This window comes from Triticum urartu, chromosome 7A (assembly GCF_056163025.1).
Source record: "Triticum urartu cultivar PI428250 chromosome 7A, HENAU_Tu73, whole genome shotgun sequence".
Taxonomy (NCBI): Eukaryota; Viridiplantae; Streptophyta; class Magnoliopsida; order Poales; family Poaceae; genus Triticum; species Triticum urartu.
Genome location: NC_141879.1, coordinates 722263783 through 722280551, shown reverse-complemented (window position 1 = coordinate 722280551; position 16769 = coordinate 722263783). Strand labels below are relative to the sequence as shown.

Here is a 16769-nt window from a genome sequence, read left to right as displayed (position 1 = left end):
AGACAAGTCGGTGATATTGGGTTCATTAACACATATCTCATAGATGCAACTCAGGTTAAATTTCATGCCGCAGCTACCGAGGCCAACTTGCTACGATCGTTTGTAATAAATGAAAACAAAGATATAATACTCTTTCCTTACAACTTCAAGTGAGTGTTACTGTCTTGTGCGTATTCGGTTCCCTTATATATTAGTCAAGGTTATAGTAATGTAATTGATGAGTTATGCATGCGTGTGCAGTTTCCACTATATTCTCCTAGAGATTAAGCTTGAGCAGGGACTAGTAACTGTCTTAGACTCAAGACGAAAAGATCCCCAGGACTATGCAGACATGACTCAAATACTCGAGAAGTAAGTTAAATCGATCATTATCCACCATATCAGCAACTTTGTTCATTTCCTGATATATCAAGTAATTATTTTCTTTGTCCGGCAGGGTTTGGAGAAAATTCACCAGAAAAGCTCCGGGACTGCCGAAGGAGCTGCAATTTAGACACCCGAAAGTAAGTACTATAGTAGCATTTTAAGCGCATCTACTAGTCATTCAAGCGCTAGTTTCATCAATACCATTTGGCATTCTTGCTTATCAGTTTGATTAACCTCTATTTCTTGTAAAGTGGTTGTGGCAGGAACAAGGGAATGATTTATGTGGATACTATGTTTGCGAGTCCATCCGCCACACGACCTGTGAGCGGGGCTACACTGACGAACAATATGAAGTACGTAAATAACAACATTCACAATTTTATTTTATTACCATCATTTGTGTTGAGTTTCATTCATTCATATATATATGTATTGACCCCCTTCTTTAAATTAGATGTTTCGGAAGCGGGATGAACTCCTAGCACCAGCTCGCATGCGAGCAATTCAAGAGGAATTGGCGACATTCTTTCTTGACCACGTGATCCCTGAAGACGGAGAATTCTATGTGAACCCTGAGTCTGTATGATTATATTGTAAGAGATAATTATTGTATATATGTAGCCGGTAGTGTCAGATAGATATACGAGAACTTGTTGTTCGACCAATCTCTCGGAGAAGGAGAGGTGGTCGATATCACTTCTCTCTGTATGCATATATGTTCATGACGATCTTCTGTTTCCTTCTTTTGCTTACTAGCTAGCCAGCGTGTCTAGTCCTCTCTATACGTATGTATAGTACGTAGCGTCGACCAAGCACGGACATAAGAGAGGACACTTCTCTCTATTAATTATAGCTAGCTAACACAATATATGAAACACCTAAATTAACCCCCCAACCCCCCCTTTCAAAAAAAAACAAAAACCCCAGCCATAGAAATGCTGATGCGTGGATGCCTATTGGTCCCGGTTGGTGCCACCAACCGGGACCAAAGGGTCTCCTGCCTGGGCTCTGCGCACTGCCCACGTGGAGGCCCATCAGTCCCAGTTCTAGATTGAACCGGGACTAAAGGGTCGGGGCATTAGTACCGACACTTTAGTCAGGAACCGGGACTAAAGACCCTTACGAACCGGAATTATAGGCCCTTTTTCTACCAGTGTATTCATCTTCTCCACCGAACTAATGAAGCCTTATTTAATTTCTCTTTCGTACGCGTTGGTTCGTGTTCGTCTTCTGTTATCTGCATCGACAAAGCCATCCATCTGTCATCATAAATAGAGTACATATCAAGCCACTGGGGAATGAACGGTGGAGTCCCATCTCGCCTCCAGTACGTTCTCAAGCACCCTCCGTCTCTTCTTGACAGTTGACACACGATCTACGTCCGTTCCTCCAAAGAGATCTCGCACTTCCTTTTATGGAGACCTCGCCCAGCGACCACAAACGATACAAGGAGGCAGGAGGAGCGCGTCCAAGGCACAGACTCTCCGCTCTCCGCAGTCACCGAGCGAGATAGGCGACGACAGGCCAACGAATACTCCTCTACTGGTAGAGTATGGTCAATCATTAGAAATTGCTAAATCCACACCATCTCGTTATTATATATATATATAAATGATGGCTGTTAGATTAAAATTTATGAGCCTAATCGTGCGATGCTGATTGGTTCGTGCGGTGTTGTGAGACTAATTGCGGAGTGCACGTAAGGAAGTTTCTGTTTGATTGTTTAAATAGTAGTAGAGAAGATTGTGGGTTGCGGCATCTATAGGCCAACGAATACTCCTCTGCTGATGGATTATGGTCAGTCATTGGAAATTGCTAAATCCACACCATCTCGTTATTAGATAAATGACAGGTGTTAGATTAAAATTTGTGAGACTAATCGTGTGATGATGATTGGTTTGTGCGGTGTTGTGGGAGTAATTGCGGGATGCACGTAAGAAAATTCTTTAACTGTTCAAATAATAGTGGAAAAGATTGTGGGTTGCGGCATTTATAGGCCAACCAATACTCCTTTGCTGGTGGAGTATGGTCTGTCATTGGTAATTGCTAAATCTACACCATCCCGTTATTACATAAATGATGGTTGTTAGATTAAAAGTTGTGAGTCTAATCGTGCGATGCTGATTGGTTTGTGTGGTATTGTGGGACTAATTGCAGGGTGCACGTAAGAAAATTCATGTTTAATTGTTTAAATAGTAGTGGAGATGGAGACGGAGATTGCAAAGCGAAACAGAATTACACAAGTCAACAGCCGCTGGGTGCCGGAGGGAGGGAGGGGATCAGACGAGGAGTTGACCAGGTGCGCATCAGAAGGCGGAGCGGCGAGGGTGAGCACGCCGCCGGGGAGGTGCCAGGTCCGGTGGGTGCCGCCGCGCCGGAGGGGATCAGACGAGGAGCTTAGCGCTGAGCGGGTGGTGCATCCCCTTGCGTTCGTCCACCACCCGCCCGCGTCGCGCGCCCCCACCACCCCGCCCGCATCGGTACGCCGCCATCTCCCGTCCATCCACGAGCGCTGCTAGCTCCTCTGACTACGGCCACCGCCGCCGCCTGCAGGCTGCGCCGCCCGCCGGCATATCCACCGGCACCGAGCGTCTCCGGCCACCACACCTGCTCTGCCCTCGTCCGGAAGTTCTCCGATCTGAGCGGAGCTCGGCTCGCACGCCGTCTCTGCGATTGGACTGGGCCCCGGCCGCCCGCATCGGTTCATCCACGAGTGCCGCCAGCTCCTCCGCCATCGCCACCTCAAAGCTGCGCCGTTCGTCCGCCAGCATCTTCCTCGAGCGGCGCCCATATCGTCCGCCCGCTGCGGTGTGCTCGCCTCTGCAGCCTCTCCTTCACCGGCCGTGGGTCCCCCAATAACCCAGCCATGGCCTCCGCCGCCGCGGTTTTCGCCGGCAAAGCCATTGCAACGTCAATCATCACCAACATTGTCAACAAGGCCTTTGACTATCTCAAGGACAGCCACAAAGCCGGAGGGCTCAAGAGTGCCAGAGAGAGGCTAGAGAGGCTGCTTCCACAGATCCAGGTCGTCTTTGATGCCGTTGACACGGAGGAAATCAGGGGTCAGAGCAACGCGCTGGATGGATGGTTGTGGCAGCTCAGAGATGCCGTGGAGGAAGCCGAAGACGCCGTCGATGAGCTCGAGTACTACAGGCTCGAGGAGGAGGGGGTGAAAAGGCAAGAGAATAACAAGGTGCGTGGCTCTGTCAGTAAGTACAAGCGCAAGGTCATCCAAGGGCTCAATCGTGCATTCAACACAGGGTCACTAGAGAGGCTGAGAAATTCAGTCACCACCCTAGATGGTGTCGCGGCTGGCGTAGAGCGTTTCTTGCAGGTTCTCAGCCACTTGAACAACGATACGATGAAGAAACATAAACAGGATGTGGAGTTCAGAAACTCGCGCCAGACAAGCTCGCTGTCTCGTGGCCCTCTGCTTGGCAGAGAGGAAGAGACGAAGGTTATAGTCCAGTGGTTGACCAAGCCTGAAAGTGGTGCCGGCGATAACATTGCCGTGTTTTCAGTGGTTGGTATAGGTGGAATAGGGAAGACAGCACTTGCTCAAGATGTATGCAATGCTAGAGATGTCAAAGACCGCTTCGATTTCATCATCTGGGTTTGTGTTTCTCACGATTTCGACATTCAGGCACTAACAAGAAAGATCCTTGAGGACATGACCGGAGGAGAGGCACCCATGGTTAGTCTAAATGCACTCCAGAAAGAACTCAAGGAGAGGTTGAGTTCCAAGACCTTTCTCCTTGTGCTGGATGATGTATGGAATGATGAGAGGTATCAGGATTGGGCGAATTTTTTGTGTCCATTGAGATGTGGGAAGAAAGGAAGCAAGATCCTGCTGACAACCCGAATGCAGTTGGTAGCTGATGTTGCTGCAAGAGCAGTGCAGGGGGAAAGAACACTACAGGTGGAATGCCACTCTCTAGCATTGTCTGGCTTGGAAGAAACTGACCTCCTGCTTCTTTTGAACAGGCATGCATTTTTCGGTGTCAATCCTGATGATTATAGGAACCTACAACAGATCAGCAAGAAAATGGTAAACAAACTCAGTGGTTCTCCATTGGCAGGAAAAGTTCTCGGTGGATTGTTGAACGGCAACAAGGATAGTAGCACGTGGAACAGAATTTTGGACTCGGGTGTTCATAATGCACAACAGGGCAGTGAAGGGATTATGACGGTGTTGAGGCTAAGTTATCAACATTTAGCAACACATTTGCAGGTTTGTTTCAGGTATTGCAGCTTATTTCACAAAGGCTATGAGTTCACAAAGAAAGAATTGGTGTACTTGTGGATGGGTTCAGGACTGATCCAGCCATTGGTGGATGACACAATACAGCTAGAGGATATTGGAATGGAGTATTTAGACACATTATCTAGAAAGTCCTTTTTTGATATCAAAACAGAGCCTCATGATAGTCGCATTATAAAATGCTGTTTATATGATGAATATTATGAAGAAAAATTTGCCATGCATGATCTCTTGCATGAGTTGGCCCGGTCTGTGTCAGCGAGTGAATGCACAAGAGTGGACTTAAATTTCTCTGGTTGTATTCCGAAGACTGTCCGTCATATATGCATTCACATGATAAATCCTACTGTTGTTGAACAGATCTCTCATGCAAAGAGACTGCGCACACTTCTTATGCATTTTGAAGACCAACACGAGGCAGATCAAGTGCACATGCTCAGTGAAGTGTTGGGTGTGGCCAGAAGCTTACGAGTGTTATCCATAATAACAAACTCACAGTGTAAGCTTCCTGATTCGATGCGTGGTTTAATGCACCTTCGCTATTTGTCTCTTAAGTGGGGCCGGAAAAAAATGACGCATTTCTGTTGGTTTCCCAAGCCTGTGTACAAGCTTTATCACTTACAAGTAATGAAGTATGATGATCCCCAACTCACAGCTCCTCAGAAAAAGGAAATGGACAGAGTGTGCAACCTAGTTAACTTACGTCATCTACAACTATCTTACGGGATAATACCAACAATTCCTTTTGTAGGAAAGCTTACTTCCCTCCATGAGCTATATGGTTTCTGCATCAAACAAGAAGGTGGTTACACTATTGGTGAACTAAAGAATCTGACAAACATCCGTCATTTATATGTTTCTGGTCTTGACAAGGTAAACAGCGCAGAAGAAGCTGCTGAAGCTATGTTGAACCAGAAAAAGTGTCTGTCAGCAGTAACATTAAGTTGGTCTCCAGGCTCTTCAAATTCATGCACGCCAAGCCAAGCTGAGTTGGTTCTCGACAAACTTGAACCACACCGCAATTCCCATAAATTGAGGATTGAAGGATATCCTGGTTCTCGATCTCCATGTTGGCTGCAAAATCCCACACTCATTAATTTGACATATGTTCACATACGTGACTGTGAAAGATTGGAGCGTCTTCCACCTCTTGGGCAGTTACATTCTCTACAGTATATTTACATAATTAACATGAAATTAGTAGAGGGTGTGGATTCTTCATTTTATGGAAGTGAAAATCCCTGTGGATTGCACTGTCTGAAGGTGCTAGAGATTGAAAGCATGCCAAAATGCCTGGAATGGGTTGGATTGGAGGGTAAGAATGTATTCCCTAGGCTTGAGATGCTGAAAGTGCGTGACTGTGAGGCGCTGAGAACATTGCCAAGTGTACCTACCAGTATTCGCCATGTTGAAATCCATAATGCTGGCCTATTGGCTATGCCAACATTTTTTGGGAGTTCTGATACAAACTCGTCACCATCATTGGACCTGGCTCTCTCTAAGCTCATGATTTCCCACTGCCAAAGTTTAGAAACTTTATGGCAGGGGTGTTCTCTATCTGCACTCGTGGAGTTGTCCATCCAACAATGCGCAAGCTTGTCATGTCTACCGGAGGATTCATTTGGTTCACTTGCCTCCCTGGAAACCTTTGAAGTAGTGAAATGCTCAAATTTGGTGACAGGAGAAATCAGGTTGCCCCCTACCGTGAGAACCATCATTTTCGGATTGTGCGGTGAAGCTGAACAGCCACTAGTTCATTCAATGAAAGGTCTTAATTCATTGACAATGCTATTTTTAGATGGTTGTGCACTGTCAGTTTTCCCTTCAGAAGTGTTTGCATGTTTGGCAGGGTTAACTAATATGGTGTTTGGTAATTGTGCAATTACATCTCTTCCCTTGGCTGAAGCCTTTGCAAGATTGACAAATCTTGAAAACTTGTCCATATGGGATTGCCAAGAGCTAGTTTCAATCAGTGGGATCCATGGGAGTCCATCACTAATGTCAATGCAAATCCAGGGATGCAAAAAGATCACTGCAGATCTATCCGTTGAGAGGGTGGATGACCCTGCTAGTTTGTCTAGCCTGACTGAGCTTGATATTGACAATCCGTCACTCTTGCTAAGTGAGCCATTACGAAGCATGTCGTGTGTCAAGAAACTTATAATTGCTGGTGGTCCTGAACTGAGACACTTGCCTGAGGAGTGGTTACTGCAAAATGAGGCACTTAAAGAACTAGTAGTGTCTGATGCTTCTCATCTGATATGCCTGCCCCCACAAGTAGCACGACTGAGCTCTATTGAATCCTTCGATATATCCAATGTGAAGTTGATACGGAGTTTGCCTGACATGCCTGCTTCTCTGAGGACTCTACGAATAAACAATTGCCACTCTGAGCTCAAACAGCGATGCCAAAAGAATAAGGGACTTGATTGGGTTAAGATTGCACATATCTGTAATGTAGATATTAGCTAAGAGGTACCAAAAGGTTATGATGCATGAGCTAAACTCATGCCAGTATATCCTGCCTTCCATGGTGTTTCTGTAAATAGCCATGTGCGTGTCAGCGTGTGTCCACTCTCCAAAGGTTGCACTATTTGGTATGTCTAAACTTCTGGTTCTTGTATTTTTATTTTAATATGATCTGCCAAAACCTAGGAGCTTTAATATGATCTGCCAACACCTAGTCGCACTTCTGTAAAAAAAATTCAGCACACCTGGGAGTGCATAGTTTTTATTAATAAGTGTTAAGATAGTGCGAATGGGCAAATGTACAGGTATTTTTTCTAAAAGGAGGGAAGAAAGTCTCCGTATTGCCTTGTCTTACTATCACATTCAGGCTGACAATGCATCAACCATATCACTATGGGGCATTTGGTTCTGTGGTCTCACTAACTATATTTGTACTGAGTAGTGAACCATCATATTATTTATTTTTCTTTAAAGTTGAAAAGTAAATGATTTAATTGCAATGCTATGGCAGTGCTTTTCTTGTTAAACATTTGTTTTTCTTCTATATCTAGCTGAATGAACTGGAGAAATAATCCATTGACCTTATCAGGTACTTCCAGTGTTGAATCTGCGGCTTATGGAACATGAAAGTGACCCAGACGTTGATCAGCTACCGTTGGTAGATTACTTTTAATAATGCAATTGTAATTTGTTAACAGAAATTTGTTCTGATGGGGATTATTCTGCACCCACGTGATATAATCCTCAACAGTGTAATGTTCTAAATATATATCTGGCAATATTTTTTCCCTGAGATTCCAGCATTCAACCCTTTCCAGTTTTCTTCAGTGAAATACTTGAATCTGAAGCAAGTTGCATGTTAGTGCATATCTGTGTGGCAGTTTACTAGCTACTGCTGGAGATAATATATCCATGTGAAGCTTAGTTAATCAAGTGACTCAACGCATCTCCTGCTGCTCTTTGCTTTTGTTTGGTACTAATATCTGTACATACCCTATTATTGCTATGCTCATGAGGAAATGGATGCGTTCTATCTGTTTGGATTTTCCATTTGAGCTTGGATACAACAGTTCTACCTAAGTACGTACATGCTAGTCTACATGCCCTGATGCTTCTTCACAATAAGTGTTTTCTTGTCGTAACTGATGGTCACCATGTTTGTTACTGTTTCCCTGCTGTTTAGTCTTTACAGTTTCAGTCATGCAATCTACTAGTGCATTATATATTTCTGGTCACTTGTCTGAAGCATGCATTCCTGGTCACTTGCAGGGAATGGCACATAAAAAAACTCTGCATACCAAAGAGGATTTTTGCTTGGGCCCTAGCTGAAACTAAAGTGAGTACAGGCCCTCGATTATTTCAATCATTATTCGGTTGTATGTTCTCCAGTGTTTTCTGAATCCTTTCCGATCAATTGCATGTACAGAATCCAAATGTCAAGGCTCGTGTTGTTTAATGCCTTTTCCCTAGTATTACTGATGCTCTTTCTAGTTGATGCTCCTTGTGCATTCCTTACCGCAAGCTTCCATCCCATGTACAGGATCATTACCACCAGCTTAACTTGCTTGCAGGGAACAACAACACCTGCATCTTCCGTTTGCATTCAGCTTCAGCACCAACACCTCAAACGGCAACACAGCTTCATAACCGGCGCTGGTGCTGGTGCCGTATGGGTGCCTTGGTCTATTTACAGTCTACGCACAACATTACATGTTAACATAGTAAGCCCTTCCAAGTTCAGTTTCTCAAATTATCTAGCAGCAGTAGAGTTGGTGTCTACATATAACATGATTAACAGAACATACAGTTGGACATGGTTTTGTTTTCTCAAATTATCTCTCTGATTAAGCATATGCTTCTACTTAATATACACAGGTATAAGCATATCTGAGCCTTTATCAACTCCCATAAACCTCTCTTCTTAACCGGGCTACGGCTAATTGATCGTCGTGTTCATTGCATTCTACCCTGTAATTATTCAGACATTTTGCTTATTCTGTTGTAGTCAGTAGTCAGTACCTCATTGGTTGTTTAGAGTAATGTAAATGTTTTTCTAAACTTCTTGCATGTTTTTTTTTCTGAACTTTCTGGTTGTCGTTCTCAGCATTTCCAGATCAGGGAGAAGGTGCAGAGCTTGCTGGATTTGCTGGCTGATCAAGCTCACCTGCTCATTGTTCAGGAGGAGGTTCTAGATCATCACCCTCCTCGACGACGATCAACGATGACGACGAACAACTGTCTGCTGCTATGTCTGTTGATGTTGCTGCTGCTGCTAGGAGGCTGACATATCTATAGAACAAACCCTAAATTTAAAGAGCTCCTTCTGTATAACGTTTTGTTTTTGCTTTTGATTTTTTATCTCCCTCCTGATTGATGTAATTTAGTACTGTATGTACTACTACTGAGAAATGACAACAACAAAAAAAAGCACCGGACCAGTTTACGAACGTTGTCCAGACTAATGAACTCACCTCATCAAGTAATGTTATACGTATATGTTATTACACTGCTATTGTACAATATACATCTTGCGTGTATGAGCTGCGAAGTTGCTGATTTACTGGACGATCGGTAGCAGGGCAATATTAGCGATGAACATCATATCTTGAAAATTTGAAGTCCCAGCTCTCTAGGTAGTACTGATAATTTGAAGCAGTTCATGGCTATGCATTTTGTATACCAAAGTTCCTAGCCTCATTTTGAGAACAATATTCCAGCAGCTGTTCTTGAGAAACAAACAAAAGCAGAGTATGAGGTGTGTAATAAACAGATTCAAATGCATAAGATGGTCAATAACCAAAGGAGCATGTATGCACAAGTCAAGGATGGATTCGGGTGAACGCCGTATCTTGAGAAACTGAAATCTTATATCTCTAGCTTAGATTGTACTGAAAATAAAAAAAAATAAAAAACTGATCAAAAGGCGCACGCCCAGTTCCATTTTCATTGAAAATGAATCGCATAGTAACAGGCGCCAAAAGGCTCCAGGTAGATGCATATCGCTGCTAAGGCAGCCGAGGAAACACTGCAAGAAACATCGGAAACTGAAATAAAAAACAGAGCAGCCTAATTCTTCAGAGAACAGTCTTTAACAGCTGCCTGGCCACCGCGACAAGGTCTGAGGCTGAAGTTCTTCTCTTCCCCAGCAGTAGGTTAACATTGGGGTTTCCAGATGTGCCAGACAACCTGTAAACCAGACCACGTGCATCGCCCAAAGAGAAATGTCATTCCTCTGTTTCGACACCATTGCAGCGGTAGCCATGTTGATCACAGCATTTTTCCTCTTGCTAATCCACAGGCAAGCTATATCTTCACAATCAGCACCTGTCGTTTGCCCAATCTGGGATAATCACCTTACTAAAACGCGGTGCAGAGTATGAGGGGAAATCAACAGCTTTGTAAATAACACTGCCGATATACACGGTAAACGGGATACTGACTGTAAATGGCAGTACTCTGTTTATACAGGCCCATAGATATTACTGGGAAATTGCAACATGATTTTGATAGAAAAATTGACACTGCCCAGGGCAGACTACCACCATACTTGTTGGAAATAAAATACAGTGACATGACAGTAGGTAAACAGAGGCGGGGAAATACAAGTACTTATTATTCAAACAAGATCTTTTTTCGGAAACAGAACGAAATCATTGATAGCCAATAGTGTTAGAAGCACTTTCTGATTACGGATCTTACAGTTCAGCATGACAACAACTTCTTGTGGGCGTCTCGCAAGAGAATAGCTCCACCCCCAAGTGATCTCTCTTCCCCGTATGTATGTGCTGGAAGAATTCTGCAAACAATTCCACCAGCTTAATTCTTTTTGCAAGAAATAAGAAGACCAATCAAAGGGTTCTGGCAGCATAGGCATATTTCATCACAAACCTGTGGAATAACTTAAATATTGGCATTCTCGTCCTGCGATTCTGTTTATAGCTCTCTAATCTCTACGGATGGAGCATTTCCATGTATTTGGTTTGAGCAGGATAGGGACAGGCCTTGGCTTATCTGCACAGGTTAATAATGCAAAAAATTACACTCAAGGAACATCAATAAATTAAGTAATGACGAATTTAGGTTTGAAGAACATTTACTTTGCTTCATTTTTCTCTCATACTACTAGTGATGCTATTATAGTGATCCAACTAGCACAATTAGCTCACTAGTAAGGAGTAACAAAGAAATTGCTGCATGCTTACTTCCGTAATAATGAGCATCTACATGTTCCTCCTGGATGGTGCCCAGGCGTTGCTGCAGGCTTCTAGGGAGCGTCTTTATAACAGTGCAGTTCATAATGTAGAGACATTGGAGATATGAGTATGCTTGTGGCCAATCCGGTAGGGATAACAGGTTATTGCAACTCCAAAGATAGAGGCACTCCAATAATGGAAGCTCTCCTGAGCTAGATTCAAGAGATGTCAACCCACTGCAACTATCAATGTCTAGAGCCTTCAGGGACGAGGGAAGATGGAGGACCCCTGTTAAGCCATGACACTCGACTAATTTCAGTTTTTCCAAATTCTCTGCCCAATCTCCAGATGATGATGGTGACACCTCTGCTATACTAGATGGCCCTTGATGAATCGACGATGCTGACTGTCCCTGCAGCAGCCTCCTGCCAGATATAGACTCAAGCTTCTTGCAATAAAGAATTTCCATTACCCTGAGAGATGCAGGGACATTGAAGACCTCAACCAAACTTTCACATTTCCTTAACACTAGTAATTCTAGACGTGGAAGGAGCGGACTCTTTTCTGATGATGTTGATGGCTCGGTAGAAACTTGTGCATATCCAGTCAGATTCTCACATTGGTGAATCGCAAGCTTCCTCAAGGATACCAATCCTTCAAACTCCTTTTCTGGCCAGTGGAGGAGCGCATGGCACCTCCAAACTGACAAATCTTGCAGGTGTACAAAACATGAACACAGCTCTGTTATACCTGGCTTGAAGTTTTGTAGCACCAAAACTGTCAGAGGAAAATCATGATCATTCCCTTTTTCCTTGCAATACAGAACTTCCCTCAAACCATGCTCAGCCGCCGCCGAGGTTGTTTCTGTACTGTCTACAAGGCTATGCAGTTCCAGATTGGTCAATGAAGTCATATGCCTGGCTACCCACTGGAACAACTGTACGTCACGTCCTTCCATCTTTAATACACCGAGGTTTGGTGATTCAACTCTAGTTGTCAACTCTGGACATCTCTCAATACGAGTGTTCTGGAGGTTTGGGAAGGTCGGTTGCCCTGGCAATGCTGTCAACTTTTCACACTGACTAATGCGCAACTTCTCAAGCCGAGGAAACATCACCACTTCTCCTTGCGTTCCATTATCCATTTCCCACCATCTCTCAAAGCAGACAAGCTCTTGCAACGTAAGCTCCTTCAGATTTGGAAATGCAAAGGATGTGTTAATGTCACCGCTAAAGAACCATTGCAGTTTGTTACAATGAGAAATATGGATCACGACAATGTTTTGCAACATAGTTGTCCATGTTGGAAAGGTGGTGCCTCCATAGGTGTGTATCCTTATAGCATGCAGCCCATCATGAGGTTTAAGTTCCTCGAGCACTTTTGCATCATCCCGACTGCTAGATTCATCAACAACTTTATCCGATCCAACAGTCCATTTTAATGTCAGTTCTGTTACTTCCTTCTTCATCACGAGGTTTGCAGCTTTTGCAGCTTCTTCTGTCACGTTCTCTAGATGATGTAACTCTAGTTGACCACCGAGGTTTAAATTCCCGAGCTCTCCAACATTGCTGCAATTAGAGCCACTACCTGCTACAAAACATGTAAGTGTCTGTAGGGATGTGAGTTTTCTTAGGTCTCTAGGCATGCCTTTCAGCTCTGGACAACCATGAGTGTAAAGGTGGCGGAGGGCAGCCATATACTTCATTTGTCTTGGAAGTTCACGAAGAGATACGCAGCCAGAGAGGTTCAACGTTTGCAGGTTGTATAGAATGCTCATATCTTCAGGAAGTGCTTTTATTAAACTTCTTGAGAGATCTAGGTACCTCAGGTGATGCAGATGTTTTGGTTTCAGCGGAAATGATCCCAACAAACGGAGCTGTAATGCTTGCAAGGAGCTGTATTTTGCCAAATGATGCAATGATCTGCTCATAAAGCTATCACACAGAAGTGTTTGGATGGCTGAAGAACTGTTCTTGAGAGAACTATTCAATTTTCTTCCTGGTTCCTTGCATGACAAAAATAAATGCCGAGCCGTGTCTGGAAGCCACTCACTCTGACTTGGTTCCTCAGTTGCAACAACATATCCAATCTTGCCTGGGTCCTCAGTTGTCAAGGCACATTCATTCTCCATTACAGACAGTGCAACATCATGCATAAGATCATGGATTTTACATGTACTTCTGACAGAACACGCCCCGTCCTGTTCAATTTCACCGATTGTGGTCTGGACTTGTTTCACATCCTGAAAGAATGACCTTGAGACTAGTTCATTGAAAATCTGTTTGCCAATGTTTTCAAGACGAACTTGCTTTTCTTGGATAATAAAGCCATGTGCAATCCATAGTTGGATCAGCTTGTCCACATTAATCTCGTAATCTTTGGGAAATATAGCACAAAAAGCAAAGCATTGCTTCATTTGTGGCGGCAAGTCATTGTAACTGAGCTTGAGTATCGGTAAGATTCCAGACTCCACTGTGCAAATGTTGCTTCTGCTTGATACATCTTTCCATTCTTCTTCACTGGTCTTGTTACGCAGTACAGAGCCCAGAGCCATTGCAGCTAAAGGAGAGCCAGCACATCGCTCCACAATCTCATCAACCATATTCATCAACACGGCTGGCCTTTCCTCTCCCTTCTTCAAACAACTGAATGACATTGTCTCGATAATTTCCTTTATGTATTGTCCATCCAAAGCTCCGAGAGTATAAGCTTCAACAGTCCCCACTATTTTCGCAACTCCTTTATCACGAGTTGTTGTCAGGACCACACTCCCCATGCCACCACGTTCAAGGCAGGCCTTGAGCTGCTCCCATTTATGAACCTCTCGTGTCCAGACATCATCCAATACAAGGAGGTACCTTTGCCCGCTCAATACATTCTGAAGGCCATCCAGCGGTGTCTTCGTCCTCATGGAAGTAGCTGCTTCTGTACCACTTTTCTCGAGAGCTGCTTCAACTATACTTTTAGCCAGAGAATCCACATCAAAGTTGTCAGAGACACACACCCATAGCAGCAAATTGAAATGCTTCTGAATTTCAGTGTCATTGTAGACAAGTTGAGCTAACGTGGTCTTTCCCAGACCCCCTATTCCAACGATGGGAACAACCGTGAGATCTGCATTGTTAGCTTGACCAACCAGTATATCAACAAGTTTCTTCTTATCTTTGGCTCTCGATCTGCTAGTGATTTTCCCTGGATCAAAGATATCATGATCCTTCTGTCGCCATTGGCTGTATGCCTGCAGTGGTTGCTGATGCTTAAAGTCAAAGTCCTTCATTTCAGCCACAAGGACCTCAATGGCCCGCACAATCTTGCGGAGCTTTCTCCCCATCCTGTTACGGAATATGAAGCGGTTGTGGGTGGGAAAGAGCTTTACCACACTGAAGCCAAGCTCCTTGTAGTGTCCCTCCTTTTTGGCCTTGCGACGAAGCGCCTCGTACTTGAACTCGTCGAAGACCTCATTCGCCTGGTAGGTCACCTTCTTGATGGCCTGGAGCCAGGCCGCGGCCCCTTCCCTGTGGGCTGCCGCCTGCTCGGCGTCGGCGATGACGTCGAGGATGGCAGGCAGCCTGCGCTTGAGGATCTCATGCTGCTGCTCCATGCCCTTCATCACCTTGTACTTGTCGAGGAGGTAGTTGGACGCCTTCTCCAGCACGATCTTGACCAGCGGCCCGACCACGATGTTGACCACCACCGTCGCCGCCATTGGAGCGCCTCGCAAGGTGGAGAGGGCAACAATGGTGTGAGCAAAAATGTTTTTGTTTTCTTGTGAGGAGCATGGAAGGAAACAATGCCCCGTATATGTGGAAGCAAGCAATTTTTCACTTAACCTGTGGCTTGAGCGCTGTTCATCTTGTGAGCAGAGGTACCGAAGTGCAGAGAGCATGCAGAGGTGGGCACCGGCAATGATGGCCTGAGCTGAGAAAGATGGTGGGGCTTCTTGAATGGCTTCTCCACGGATCGGATGCGCATAGGACGAAGTGTTCTTCCCCAAATCTGACCACCACTGTCGCCGCCATTATTAGAACTTTGCAGGGGTGGGGTGGAGAGTAGAGTACGCCCTGCTCTAGGACCAATCTGGCGCATACGACGAATCTAGCAGCTTTGTTTCAAGCGCAATAATGGCCTGGGCTGGGCAGGACGTGCTTGATTGCTCGTGAGGAAAATGGAAGCAAGAAGACGCTTACTGTTCTTGACTTCCGGGAAGACGCACGCACATGTGGATTTGGATGCGCTTTGTCTCCAGGATGCTCGCACACTCCCTCTACTCGCCGCGGCCTCCTCCCCTTGGCGCTCCGCCGCCGGCCTCGAAAAGTCCCGGCTTGGTCCCTCGATCCTCCACCCCGACGGCCGCCGGGGTCCGGCGCGAGAGCGCTTCAGCGATGTACGGTGTAGGAAGAGGGGCAGGTGGGGCGGGGGGCGGGGGGGGGGGGGGGGGGCATGGTTTTTTGCGGTGCTCGCTTGAATCAAGGAAACACGGCGCAGGCGGCGGCGGCGGCGGATTCCGGCCGGCGTCCCGTGGGATTGGGGGATATCGACCATTGTAGACGACGAGGACGGAGTGTCATTATTTTTAGTGGAACTTTTTTTTTGCTCTTCTTTTTCCAAGTGGAACAACGTGGACAAAAATGTCCAGGCCCACTAGGCCCAGGTCCATCACTCTAATTATTTTTTTCCTGAACGCTAGGTCCACCCTGACCCTGTCCTTTGTGGTCTCAAAATTAGAATTTTTTAAAAATATATTATTTTGTTTATAACAAATTCGGAATATGTACGCCCTAGATTAAAATTTTCAAAACTATGACCCCGTTGGCCCAGCTGAAGCCGAAGAGACACTCTTGGGTCGTACGTAGGCCGAAAACAACACTTTGGCGTACTGTAGACCAAAGAGATATGGAAACGAGCCGAAAAGAACTCTCCGGTTCGGTTTACACCAGGTCAAAGAGTTCGCTAGAGCCCACCTCTTCGCGTGAACTACAGACCGAAGTTGCATGGCACCACTCTTCGGTTTACACCAGGTCGAAGAGTGCTCCCGCCAAGCATTTCCCGCCATCATTCACGTCTTATTTTCCCGCCAACCATTTTCCGCATGCATGTGCACCGAACCTATAAAACCAGGCGTTGAACCTCGCTTCATTCTTCATCGAGCAACCTCTGAAATAGCCATTGTGGTGTGTGTACTCCAATATTTTTAGCCGACATGCTTATACCTTCGGCGTGTGGGTCCGCTGCTTCTTGATCCTCTCTTCAACTCAGCGCCACCAGCCACCTCCCGGAGTTCTTGCCCACCATCTCCCCCTCGGCTCCTGGAGGTTGGACTCCGGCTACCTCCCACCAAGGTTCATCACCACCAGCGCCTCCTCCCCTCCCCTAAACCGCACCACTTCCCCACCACCACCTCCTCCCCAGCTACACCTCGAACCCACCATGGCTCCTCCTCACCTATGCTCATGGATAGATAGGACCCTAGGCCATCGGGG

At 45.4% G+C, this 16769-nt stretch overlaps 2 protein-coding genes across 14 annotated transcripts; one reads left to right on the top strand and one right to left on the bottom strand.

The window, feature by feature from the left end:
- Window positions 1-2566: 2566 nt before the first annotated feature.
- On the top strand, window positions 2567-9543 carry LOC125520469 (putative disease resistance protein RGA1). 11 transcript variants are annotated; one of them, XR_015610305.1, is made up of 5 exons: window positions 2567-2846; window positions 2920-7224; window positions 7686-8432; window positions 8668-8817; window positions 9201-9543. XR_015610305.1 is itself a non-coding variant. In XM_087534617.1 (3 exons), exons 1-2 carry the CDS (start codon window positions 3233-3235, stop codon window positions 5109-5111), a joined length of 1500 nt encoding a protein of 499 aa, XP_087390743.1. In that variant the 5' UTR covers window positions 2567-3232; the 3' UTR covers window positions 5112-5126; window positions 5379-5556. The 11 variants fall into 11 exon arrangements, 3 of the variants coding, with proteins under 3 accessions (XP_087390743.1, XP_048541360.2, XP_087390742.1); XR_015610309.1 differs by having other exon boundaries at window positions 2567-7224; window positions 7686-7754; window positions 8366-8432; XR_015610311.1 differs by having other exon boundaries at window positions 2567-7224; window positions 7686-7754; window positions 8366-8432; window positions 8637-8817.
- LOC125520470 (disease resistance protein RGA2) lies at window positions 9520-15843 on the bottom strand. 3 transcript variants are annotated; one of them, XM_087534615.1, is made up of 5 exons: window positions 15477-15843; window positions 11299-15285; window positions 10985-11107; window positions 10796-10892; window positions 9520-9821 (listed from the first exon to the last, which is right to left on the bottom strand). In XM_087534615.1, exons 1-3 carry the CDS (start codon window positions 15829-15831, stop codon window positions 11040-11042), a joined length of 4410 nt encoding a protein of 1469 aa, XP_087390741.1. In that variant the 5' UTR covers window positions 15832-15843; the 3' UTR covers window positions 9520-9821; window positions 10796-10892; window positions 10985-11039. The 3 variants fall into 3 exon arrangements, with proteins under 3 accessions (XP_087390741.1, XP_087390740.1, XP_087390739.1); XM_087534614.1 differs by having other exon boundaries at window positions 9520-9816; XM_087534613.1 differs by lacking the exon at window positions 9520-9821 and having other exon boundaries at window positions 10514-10892.
- Window positions 15844-16769: the final 926 nt, after the last annotated feature.